The sequence below is a fragment of the Capsella rubella genome, unplaced genomic scaffold (assembly GCF_000375325.1).
Source record: "Capsella rubella cultivar Monte Gargano unplaced genomic scaffold, Caprub1_0 scaffold_2, whole genome shotgun sequence".
NCBI lineage: Eukaryota > Viridiplantae > Streptophyta > Magnoliopsida > Brassicales > Brassicaceae > Capsella > Capsella rubella.
The window spans coordinates 3,698,010-3,710,933 of record NW_006238922.1 but is presented as its reverse complement, the minus strand read 5'-3'; the positions used below and the strand labels follow the sequence as shown (position 1 = coordinate 3,710,933).

Below are 12,924 nucleotides of genomic sequence, written 5' to 3'. Positions count from 1 at the left end.
ACTTCCAACGTTTTTTTTTAAAGAGTGTTTATCAAATTTTGATTAGTTGATATCCTTAAAGCAAGAAAATCTGAATTTTGACTTATAGTTTTTCTCGTTACCTTTTATGTAACATTTCTTTATCCATTTTGACATCATGTAATTTATTATTTGTTGACATTCTTATATGTTTTGTCTATTTGTAGTCAAGTTTCACTTTTACTTAATTTTCAAAGATTTGTTTTTTCTAGACATGTCGTTCTTATCTTTAGTCCTTTACCAAATCTTATTTTATATTTTACTTTTTATAGTTAGTGCATGCATCTAATTTCTTATATATAATGTAGTCTCATGTACATGCATCACCATTACACCATCACTTTTAAATTTGAAGTTTTCATTATAATTACATCATCAAATCGTTAAACATGTCTAAAGCCCCCATTGTTGCTATCTTCATGGTCATCCTTGTTCTAGGTTTGACTTACATGTCTTCTCTTTGATTTGATAGTTTTCTTCAAATCATTGGGTTTTATTTTATAACATAAAAATTTGAGATTATATTTAAATATTTCTATAGGGATGGTGACAAAGGAGACTCAAGGACAAGAACTATGTCATGAATATATTGAACTAGGAGTACCATGTAAACCAAACCAGTGTGTCGATGCATGTAGTTCGAAGCACAAGAATGGAAAAGGCACATGCATGCCATCGAGCAAGCAATGTCTCTGCACTTTTAGTTGCAAAGTTTGATTTTTATTTACTTCTCTATAAACTATATGCTATTCTCAATTCTATTAAATAAAATAAAAAATTGTAGTTTTTATTTGACTTATTATTAGTACTTACTATTTCAATTATTCTCAAGGAAATATAAAGTGATATCTTAGTATATGAAAAATAAAAATGACAAAATTCCCAATATGATATATCTTCGAAAATTGAGAAGATAATGATAGTAATTGTTCATCTATTTTTTTTTTCATTTACCATGAAATTTTAAAATAATAAGAAAGTTATTTAATATTGAATTGATCAGATAAAAATTGTATTTGTCATTGTAATGTAATATTATCTGGGAATTATATGTGTAAAATCTAATAAATATATTTTAAATTCCTTAACCAAATAGAGATGTGCTCATTTTTTAATTGATTTAAACATTATATGATTGTTGTTTGGTTATTAATTGAGTGTCTTTATGTTTAGATTTGCTTGTGTGTATAACTCGTAAATAAGAGAATTGTCTCACTAAATATTTGTGATAATACTACGAAAAAATAATATTATAAATTAAGAGATCATATTTAGTTAGAATATATTATTACGAATTTTTACGGTTTGTGAATGGTTGCAATATGTCAAAAAATTTATTTATAACAAAAACGTCACATGAGTCGCGACAAATATATCTAATATCCATTTTGTCACAATCCATGACTAATATAATATTTTAATTATGCAACTCAATATTAAAGAACTATAGTATTAAATAGTATTAAATAGTCACAAATGTAACTAAATATTTGTCACATAATTGTAGTAAATACTAAAAAGACTTGGTATTTTGTGACTATCATAATGGCCCAATTCCATCACCCAAAGTTAGATTTCAAATGGCACAAGTTATTACTGAAAAATCATTGCATATGGTCATAATTATCACTTTAAACATAAACTCAAAAAAATATTCTTTGTTAAATTATAATCAAAATCATAAATTTTTTTATAATCATCATAAACACTTGATCTGCATTATAATTTATCTCTATTCTTTGGAGAACACTATATCATGAATTTGACCAAATATCTTAAGCTGTTAGTTCTCTAGAAATGAACTTAAGCTCTCTAGAAAGCAAAGACTCAAATATTTGGTGGAACAACTAATGGTTTCTTCTGTAGCAATGGAAAACGGTTTCACAAGACTACTGATGTTAGTTCATGGATCTGCATGCAGACTAGGTCCGAGGAAACATGCATAACTTTAAGTTAAAAAAAAGGGATTGCAAAACCCTTTTGGGACAAAACTCAAATCTATGACATAACAAATTATACTAATATGTTACTAATGTTTACTCATTTTAATGTCGCAAATTATGACTTGCATATCCATTATAAGTTCATAACTAATTTGCAACAATATATTGGTCACAACATACGTCACAATATTTAACGTTGGATATTATCGTCGCATAATTTTCACTAATTGTGAAAAAAATTTGGTCATGATTTTTTCCATCAGAATATAGTTAGTAATTATCTTCATAATATCGTAAAAATGTTACAGTTGTGATGAAATTTTTTTGTCACAAGAGTATACCTTAATAAATTTATTTATTTATAGTGTAATTACTCACACATTTTTTCAATATTATGCTAGTAAAAATAAGGTGTGACATGAAATCAAGGCGAGGAACATGGAATATTCAAGTATGTCGTTGTTGTGTTATGTTTATTTATAATTCTTCTAGAAGGTTATAAAGCATGTTAGGTTGCTGAAATTATGTATGTTTGATGGTTATGTTGATTTGTTGTTTAGTTTGTTGGTTAATTTGAGTTAAGCATTATCTACCTTTTTGTAAATGGTAGCTTATCTACGTACAAATTGTTAAAAACTGTTTTTATTTATTTATTTACTTTTATAAATTGTTTCTTTATGCATTTGACATCATGTATTTAATTATTTGTTTACTGCTTAATGACATATTCTTCTATATGTATTTGTAGTCAACTTTCACTTTTAGTTAATTTTCAGAGATCTTTTTTTATACGTCTTATTATTATCTTTAGTCATTTACATAATCTAAATTTTTTCTACTTTTTATAGCTAGTGCATGCATCTAATTTTCTTATATATAATGTATTCTTGTGTACATGTAAAACCATTACACCATCACATTTACTTTTGAAGTTTTCATTTTGATGATGTCATCAAAATGTCTAAAGCCCCCATTATTGCTATCTTCATGGCCATCCTTGTTCTAGGTTTAATTCACAATATATTAAAATAAGAATCCATAATATGTATTTTATTTTTTTACATGTCTTCTCTTTGATTTTGATACTTTGTATTAGGGATGGTGACAAAGGAGACGCAAGGACAAGAACTGTGTCATGAATATATTCAATTGCAAGCATTGTGTGAAGCCAAACTCTGTGTTGATGCATGCCATCGAGCAAGCAATGCCTCTGCACTTTTAGTTGCCATAATTGATTTTTATTTTCTTCTCTATAAACAATATGCAATTCTCAATTCTAATAAAAATAATATTTTTACAGTTTTCTTATGTGCTATAAGATTTCAATTATTTGGAATCAAAAACTAGCATTCAAGATTGTCGAGGTCCGGAAAAATTCATAGCACAAATCCAACTAAGAAAATATATATATACTAGTTTACGTTATTTATTGGTTGTTTAGATTTCAATATCAATTTTTATTTATTTTATTTACCAATTCATAGCACAAATCCAACTAAGAAAATAATGAGTGGTATTACAGGGCCAGCCCTAGAACCTTGAAGTCCTAAAGCAATTTTAGAAAGTAGAAAAAAATGGAAAGTAACAATAATACCCACTTGTAGGATCGAACCCACTTAAAGGCCTAAAATGTGCATTTTAAAATACAAATACAGTAATGGAATTCTTATGAATTTTGCCAATTTTCACTAAATTTTTATGAATGTGCCATTTTCATTTAAAATTTTTGGATTTGCTATTTTTAAGTTCTTAAAATTTTGGTTTTCATAATTGTTTTGTTAAAATATATATGTTATAACATATACTAAACCCTAAATAAATATGGAACCCAGAAAACCCAAACATAATGTATAAAATTGTGTTTTAAAATCTTATAAAATAGAAAATCTAAAATATTTAAGCTAATATTTAAGCTAAAATGGCAAAACCTATAAATGCAATTGAAAAAATCCCTGTCTAGTAATTAAGTCTACAATAATATGGGCATTCTTTTTAATGGCTCATTTTTTATTTGTAAGCAAAGACAAACAAAAAAAACTAATGAGCAACCACGTGGTGGTGGGCAAGTGGTTCCCCTCTGGTGGAAAAATTGCCCTCTTGGTCTAGACAAGGGATTGATTCTCCCCAATTACGAATTTTTTCTCATTTATCATGTGGTCACATGGATATGCGTCTTTGCTTTCGGTCCATTTGAATATCCGGAAAAAGGGTCTATCTATTGGCTGCACCTCCCCCAGAGATTAGTCTCCGCTCCTTTCATAGGTATGGGGATTTGCTCGGAATTAAAAAAAAAAGGAATGTTTGAAACATTTTATTATTTCACGAGAATGTTATTATATAACTTTTAACTCATCAAAAACATTTAATAGTTTGCCTAGAACTAAACTTATTAATATATGATCGTGGTGGGTCGAGTGGTAACTTGCGTCTCGGCCACAAAGCTATAAATAGTCTATCTTTGTCATTTGCAAAGACGATCTCGCTTTTAATTTGTTCTAGGTTTTATGTTTGTAGCCTCCAAATAAATTGATAAAAAAGCCGAGCATCGAACATTCATGATCGATCCATGGTTTGAATGCATCATATCACGAACCACATTATGAGAAACAACAACATCAAATATATTAATCCATAGTGCAAACAATTCCTTCATTCATTTAACTGGTTACTTGTATGTATATAGTGATGAAATAATATATAAACCCGCTCAACAGGTTCAGAGCTTTATGCTCATCATCTTCACGTAAAGAATCAATGTACATCTTTTTGAAGTATGTGGAATCGAACCAAAGCAAATGTTGATGTATGATTTAACTTGAAAAATAAAGCTGATATGGATCAGAAGCTTGAAGTTATTATCTCTTTGTGTTACATGGATTTATTTGGTCTAAGTCAGAAATTAGGCCGAATACTGGTCTGAAGTTCGTACAGGAGCCGATTCTATTTTAGGTCTAAATACAGAGGGCCAAACAGACGCAGAAGTTGAGCTGACCCAAACCCTAGTTCATGCGGGTTCCGAGAGGTGAACGAGTGCTAGAGAGAGATGTAGTTTCTTGGTGTATCTAGGTTTGATGTCTTGTTAGTATTCTTCTTTCATGTTTCTTTTGAAGACTTGATCTAGGATGTTAAATGAGTGTGAGAGATATGTTGTAATCAAAACACATATGTAACTCTTGATCTATAGTGGATGTTGAAAACTCTGTTTCCTCCCAAGACGTACCTGATGTAGCAGTGAACTGGGTTACCAAATCTTTTTGTTCTTTCTGTGTTTTCATGCTCTCCTTCTTTTATATCTTTGAATCAATGTTTAACTGAATCCAAGATTGATCATCAATTTGCTCCAGCAAAGCTTTGGTTTATACTTCTTTGTCGACCAAATGGTCCAAGGGAGACACTTCCACTTGTCATCATCATTGTTCAATGAGACTTCTTCAATCACGTGAGAGTTTATTTCTCCAAGTATTACTTGCACTTGAAGGTATAAGGAAATATTATATGCATGAAGCTTTTGGCTCTATGTATATCTTTTTTTACAAACATTGTCGGCATAACAAATCACAAAGTACGAATTTAGTATTTGCTTACGTGTCAAAAGGACAGTTAAAGGGATTACTAACTGGATTAGGACTAATAAATAACATAATTATCGCACATGAGATTTCCTAACGATATTATGAATGTTAATTCCCTATATATAGGGAGAGAGGACACAACCGTGAACTAGCATTATGTCCGCAACATCCACCACGACCATGAATGGAGAAGTCCTACCGGTAATAAGCTTTATGATGCTTCCCGATGATTTGATACTAAGTTGCTTAGCACGTATCTCAAGATTGCATTACCCATCTCTCTCTTTAGTCTCCAAGAGATTTCGCATTCTTATCGCTTCCAAGGAACTTTACCAAACCCGAATCCTCTTAGGTCGCATTGAGAGTAGTCTCTATGTGTGTTTTAGATCCTATAGACATTATACCAACCCATTACGTTGGTTCACTCTTTGCCAAAGACTACACAATGCCGAAAAAGTTTTGGTCCCGATTCCATCTCCTAATTCACCAGTGGATTTTAAGACAACTGTTGTAGCGGTTGGTCATTACATATATGCCATTGGCGGATTTGTTAATTATAATGCATTATCAACCGTCATGGTCATGGATTGTCGTTCTAACACATGGAGTGAGGCCCCAAGTATGCGGGTGGCTCGTGTGTTGCCGTCCGCTTGTGTTCTTGATGAGAAAATATATGTAATAGGAGGTTACAACAAGTTCGATTCGACGAATTGGATAGAGGTTTTTGATACAAGTACCAAAACTTGGGAGTTTTTGCATATCCCTAGCGATAAAATATGCTTAGGAGGCTCGAAATACACAATCGTTGCGTATGAAGGAACAATCTACGTGAGGTCTGATGATTTAGATGCGACTTACAAGCTGTGTAATAAAAAAAGTAGATGGAGAGAGGCAGATTTAGCGATAAATATGGGATTGAGATCAGCATCAACTTATTGTGTGATAGAGAACGTGTTCTACCGTTGTGGTGGTGGTTTTATGATCAATTGGTATGACTCTAAACCTAAGATATGGAGAAACTTGAAGGGTTTAGAAGGATTGCCTAGCTTATGTGGTAATGTTGAGGGTAAATTGGCGGATTACGGTGGTAAAATCGCGGTTTTATGGGAGGAGTATGTGCAAGTTGAAAATCACAGGGAGAAAATAATATGGTGCGCTGAAATTTCACTTGCAAAAGACCTAAATTTGGGGATAAGAGGGAAGGTTGAATGGTTTGGCAAAGTGTTTAGATCCAACGAGCCATATGGTGGGGTGCATGCTCTAGCGTCTACTATTTCAATATGATTTTTGGTCATGTGATATGCTTCCCCAAATCGGTACTAGTATTTTTGAAATACATTTTATAAACAAATTCTCATTTTTAAAATTATTACAATATATGTCATTGCTATATTTATATCCAAACAAATTTATAGTAGGGCGAATTAATTGTAAATCACCGAGATGTACATATTATTCTCAATATAAAATTATTAGCTCTTATCTATTAAGATAGAATGCGTTGAACAAAATTTGATTAGTACTTTTTTGTCTATGCAAAATTAAACATTATTGTTATTATGATGAAATTTATAGTTAAATTCTATCATAAAATAAAGTTTGTACGGTTAAAATCTGGTTTATAACAAAATTACATAGTTAACTCTAAAAATTATGTGGATTACTACTAAAAGTTAAAAACTATCAATTCAATAGTTCTTAGACCTAAATATTTACTTGGACCTTTATAGATATTTAAAATTGCAAAGGCACATGCTAGCGATACATATTAAATCTATCGTCAAGACTTCCGACACATTTAAAAATGTAACCTCCGACCGTCACTGTTTTTAATGGTCCCCACTTCCTCTCAACCGTTTATCTATAACCGATGGTCGGTTTCTTACGTCTGGAAGGCTTTCAAGACTTGTTTATTGTGTTTTGTTCTTACTCGCATGGTTCCGACAATCACTCCAGCTCAAGTACACACATAACTATGAAATTCTCTCGGGATGGTTCATTGAAAAGCGAAGTGTACTTAGGTTATTTACGTGGCCAAATCAATTCTCTTAAAACTTCTGAGCATGCACCACCATATTTTCCTCATCACACACACATTATGACACCCTGGTTTCAAAATAAATGATTGTGCATGCGAAAAAGTTTAAAGAAATTGATTTGGTAATGTATATCACAAAAATGCACTCACTGGCCGGGAGTCACATAGAACATTTTGAGTTAACAAATTGATCTATTTCATTCTATTCCAAAACCACTAAATAAATTGATCTTCCCAGCAAAAGAGGTGTATACCTTTGCAACATGGTGTCAGTTGATGTGCAAGTAATAAGTACTTCATATTTTGCTTTATAAATTATAATAACTTTTTATGTAAATTAAAACTCACATATTTCTATGAGAATGGAGCATATCAATCGATTTACGAAGTAGTTAATCCCAAGAGAATGAAGAATCGATGAAAACTTTGGTTTAATTTATGCTGCTGGAATACTCAAACCGACAAATCATCGTTACAAAATGGGATCTCTCAATCAAATTTTTATATTTTTGTATAATTCTTGCTAGAAGAATTCAGCAAAACTGGCTCATTAAAAATATTTAAGCTTAGCATATTGTTTGAAGTATGATATTAACTTTCATATGATGACAATGAACCACCTTTCACTATGATGGTAATTACCTCTGACCTTAATTTTGAGGAACTCATCACCACTTTACAAAATCAAAGTTATGTTGCAAAAGTATACACCTCTTTTGCTGGGAAGATCAATTTATTTAGTGGTTTTGGAATAGAATGATATAGATCAATTTGTTAACCCAAAATGTTCTATGTTTATCTACCGGATGTATTATTGTATAATTTTTAGTTTTTTTTTTGTCAATGTATAATTTGTAGTTATTATTATATTTTTGAATAATTATTATATATATTATTAAGGAATTAATGTAATTTCAAGACTAGAAATTCACTGCAACGAAAGAAAGATCATGTAATGATTTGTAGAGTCGGTAAACAAGTCTTTAAAGCCTCCCGGACGTAGCAAACCAACCGTCGGATATGCATATACAAAAAATCCTAATAATTATATTTATATTAAACTAGAAATAACCTATAATCATAAATGGTAAATCAAAGTATTAAAAAAAATATCTCAAAATTTTAACTTGCGGTGGTAAATTAAGTTACGTATATTTTTGTATGTTTGATTTTAAGTGCATCAACAATTTAAATTCATATATGAAACAATTAGAAGACATGTTCTTTTCTTTTTTTAACACTAGAAGAAATGTTTTTTATTTAATGTAAAATTGTGGGAAAAATAATGGGGTACAACTTATAAAAACCTTTAAAAACCTTATAAACCCTTTTAAAACCATTTAAAAACCTTATAAAACTTGTAAATACAATTTAAAACCATTTTAAAAAATATAAAATATTTGTATCGAGTCTCAAGTAGTAGTTATTATATAGAAGTACCTTATAAACCATATAAAACGTTATAATTTTTCATATTTAAACATAAATATATTTTGAAAATGGATAGATAAAGAAAATATTTTAAAAAAGGGTACACCAAAAAGAGTATTTCTAAAAAATTCTCAAAAAAGTTTTGGTATAAAATAAGAAAAATATAGAACATGAATAATGGCGAGCAAGTTGCCGGATATATAGAACTTAAGTCACAACTACAAATGATAACATGTTATTGTAGAATTGTTGTGTGGTTTTTTTTTGGCCTACATTTGTGTGCTTCAATCATAAGATTTGTGGAATTATTGTAGAATTTTTGTGGAATTAATATATTAAATCCTTATTGGATGTTGCCTAATTGGAAGCCTAATCAGGGGAGAATGTTTGCAAAACACTTTTAAAGCCAACAATCTGGCTGCAAGAGTTAGACCATCCGCGATGGAATTACAAGAACGAGTATTTTGGACAGAGTAAAAGCCATAAAAGGGGATCAGAGCATTCCAAATAAGTCTAAGAGATTGAAAAAAACTGACCATTCTTCTTGGGATTGCACCATCATAACTAGCTCTGCACTATTTATTTCAAACACTTGGCAATCAATTCTTCTTATCATGATATTCTCCATAGCCCACATTAAAGCCTCCAGTTCTGAGTGTAGAAGGGACGAACTTGCTCGTTGGCCTTCAGCTCGATCAAAATTTTCTGCTCCACTCCTTGGTAGCACCACCAGCCCAGACCTGAAGTCGATTCCAAAGTTTTTTAGGATCCATCGACTTTGCACTTTTTAATATTCGAACAATCAACTAAGGCCTCCATGGATTCAATCATTTCATCTTGATTAATTTGAGTTTCTTACCATAGTAATTGTTCACTTAAAGCCTGATTGATAATATCTATAAGTTCAGATTGTACTCGTTGCAAAACTTTTTTATTCCTATCTTTCCACAAAAATCATAGCGTCCATGGAAAAAAAACGTTACTTATCCTTGTCCTCCAAATGAGATTACACTCTCTAAAATAAGAAATCAAGGTTTGAGAACACTGAAGTGGAAGGGAAACAATCTTGAACAATGGGGAATAGAGTCAATTCCCAGACTTTTCGAGAGTGTGACCATTGAAATAGTGCATGATTGATAGTTTCCTCCTCTTCCTCACATTGCTTACATAAATTGACAAACTGAGTTTCACGACATGCTAAATAAACAGTTGCCATTTTGTTTGAATATTTTTTAAATATTTTCTTGGTCAGCGCCGGTCAACATCAGTCAACAGTGGAGTCGATGAACACTGTACCAGAATAAAATGACTGTGATGTTGACCACATGTCGACATATAGTTGATATATATAGGCATGCAATACATATAGTTTGTATAGTTAGGCTATACATTTTCTATAGTTTAGATTTGTGGTCATATATTCTCTTATACTTGGTGTAAATGGCTTTTTTTTCCTAATAACTACTACTGGGGATACATGATCCAAATATTTATAAGTTTCTAAAAGTTTTACAAGGTTTAATTAAAAATAGAGGTTTTTATATGGATTACGCACATATAAATGTAATTTTTGTATGTTTTTATAAAATCCATACATATTTGGATAAATGATAAAATTTCAGCAGTTTTTTATAAATTTTGAAAGATGGAGTGCTTTAAAAATTTTGTATTAAATACATGCAATACTATGCAACTTTAGTTCTATTTCAAGTACATATTCAAAATTTAGTTTATGATTTAAAACATGTAAACATGTTAATCTTTATAAAGTATATATTTATTTGAATTATTAAAAATTTAAAACAAATATATATACAGGATAAAAATTGTTAATATACTAATATACTGTAAAAATTATTTTGGTTGACCGATACTATTCATGGAATCTCATATCAATTATTATTTAAAAAGACCTATTACCTTCCATCGTCCCTTAAAATAAATAGTATTTAAAAATTTTATCTATCAATCACACTACACAAAATATTTGGGAAAATTCCATAAAAATTTCCCATCTAATTTTAATTTGGAAGTTTAATACCCAATGTTATTTGATTGGAAATAAAATGCATGGTTTATTAGTTTGTTGTATATTAATACATCAAGTATATAAAAATTGTCGAATCGAAGAAACCGCTTAACAAACGATAATCGGATTGACAAAATCACTAAACCGAGGTTAATGGAATTACACTAAACTTAGGGTTTATTGATCCCAATTCGATTTGGGGTAATAGTAAAGGACAATGCAGTCTTTGGATAACCCCAAATTACTCGTGTGTTTAGGGATTAGTGATTTCGTCAACCTCGGTTTAGTGATTCCGTCAATCCGATTAAGCGGGTTATTCGATTCAAAATTTTTATATACTTAATGTATTAATAGACCAAAATTTAATAAATCATGCATTTTATTTCCAATCAAATAACATTGGGTATTAAACTTCCAAATTAAAATTAGATGGGGAATTTTTAAGGAATTTTCCCCAAAATATTCTTCACAAAATCAGCAATTTTAGAATCATTCCTCCATCTACCATAGAAAAATATTGTTCATGAAAATAATGTAAAGTTCTTTAGTCCCTTATATACTGTTTTCGCATAAAATGTTTAGTCTCACTTGTTCTTGGAAATATTTTTATCTATGGTATATGGAGGAATGAATCTCATGGATAGTGATCAATATAGTAATTATTATCCATTTTAATTATTATTGATATTATTATTTTTTAACAAATTTCATAACGATATTTAAATTAATTATTTTATTTAAATTGTATTTTTTTTAACATCTAAATGAAAATCATAATATGAAGTGAATTTTCTTTGTTAATCTTTTTGAATACCCTTTTTAACTCGAGTTTTGGAGCCAAATTCCTTTTATTTGAAACTATTAAAAAATTATTAATTTTTTACATATCAAAATAATAATAAAAAATTTATACACTTTGATTATAAAATCCTGAACGAGAATAGTATAACAAACCAAAAGCTAAAAAAAATAGTGCACATAAATACTCCAAGAAACAGAGTGAGGTGAATTGCTATCTAAACATGGGCAGTAACTCCATCATAATAAATACGCCCTTGCAACCATATCGGCCCTCCACGAGCAAGGTGAACTGTTATCTCCTGTAGTATTAGAGGTTAGATATCTGAAGTTTTGAAACACAATATTAAAATTTTGATGTTTAAATAATATTTTTAACATAGTTATGAGTTGGTTTGAAAAAACTTTAAAAATTCATTTCAAATTAATTTCATTTATTAAAACTATTCATTATTATCCAAAATATCAACATGAATTTGACTCTCTAGTAATAATATTACTTATCTGAACTCTTTATATACAATATCTGTATTATTTTGATTTTTATTTATTTATTTAGAATCTAATTTGTAATTTAAAAAATATACATATTTTCATTTGAGTAGTGTACACAATATTTTCAAATTTATTTTTATCCAAAATAAATAGTAGCGGTGAAATTGCTGAATTTAAACCTAAGTGAATTCATCTACAAAATGGATTTAAAAAAAAAAACAAAAAAAAAACAAAAAAGCTCCGATATTAAATGACAGTAAAACTTGATCTTTTTGCTGGCGGCTAAGATCAAAACAGAAGCGTAATACTGTAAATAAACACAAATCAAGGGGTACTTTAAACTTAATCAAGATAAAGCTAAGGACAAAACAGTAAATAAATAAAAAAAGAACGCGAGAGATGCGGTCACGTGAGACGCATTTATAACCCTACGATGAAAAGCCACGTGGCACTCCGATCTAAATATCTCTCGACCATATCGGGGTCCCACACTCGACCTTATCCACCTTACGTAGAACTCAGATCCAAACGCCACGTCAGACACAGATCAACGGCTCAGATCTTCACAATCGCCTTTAAAATCATCGCTTCCTTTGATGA

The 12,924-nt window shown here is 30.1% G+C and overlaps 1 protein-coding gene across 1 annotated transcript; it reads left to right on the top strand.

Moving 5' to 3' along the window:
- The first annotated feature begins 5,713 nt into the window (after positions 1-5,713).
- On the top strand, positions 5,714-6,817 carry LOC17895196 (F-box/kelch-repeat protein At4g23580). Its single transcript, XM_006301218.2, has one exon. It carries the CDS (start codon positions 5,714-5,716, stop codon positions 6,815-6,817), a length of 1,104 nt encoding a protein of 367 aa, XP_006301280.2.
- The last annotated feature ends 6,107 nt before the right edge of the window (positions 6,818-12,924 follow it).

Excerpts from the sequence above, each read along its gene's own strand:
- LOC17895196 (XM_006301218.2), top strand. The coding sequence starts at position 5,714 with ATGAATGGAGAAGTCCTACCGGTAATAAGCTTTATGATGCTTCCCGAT.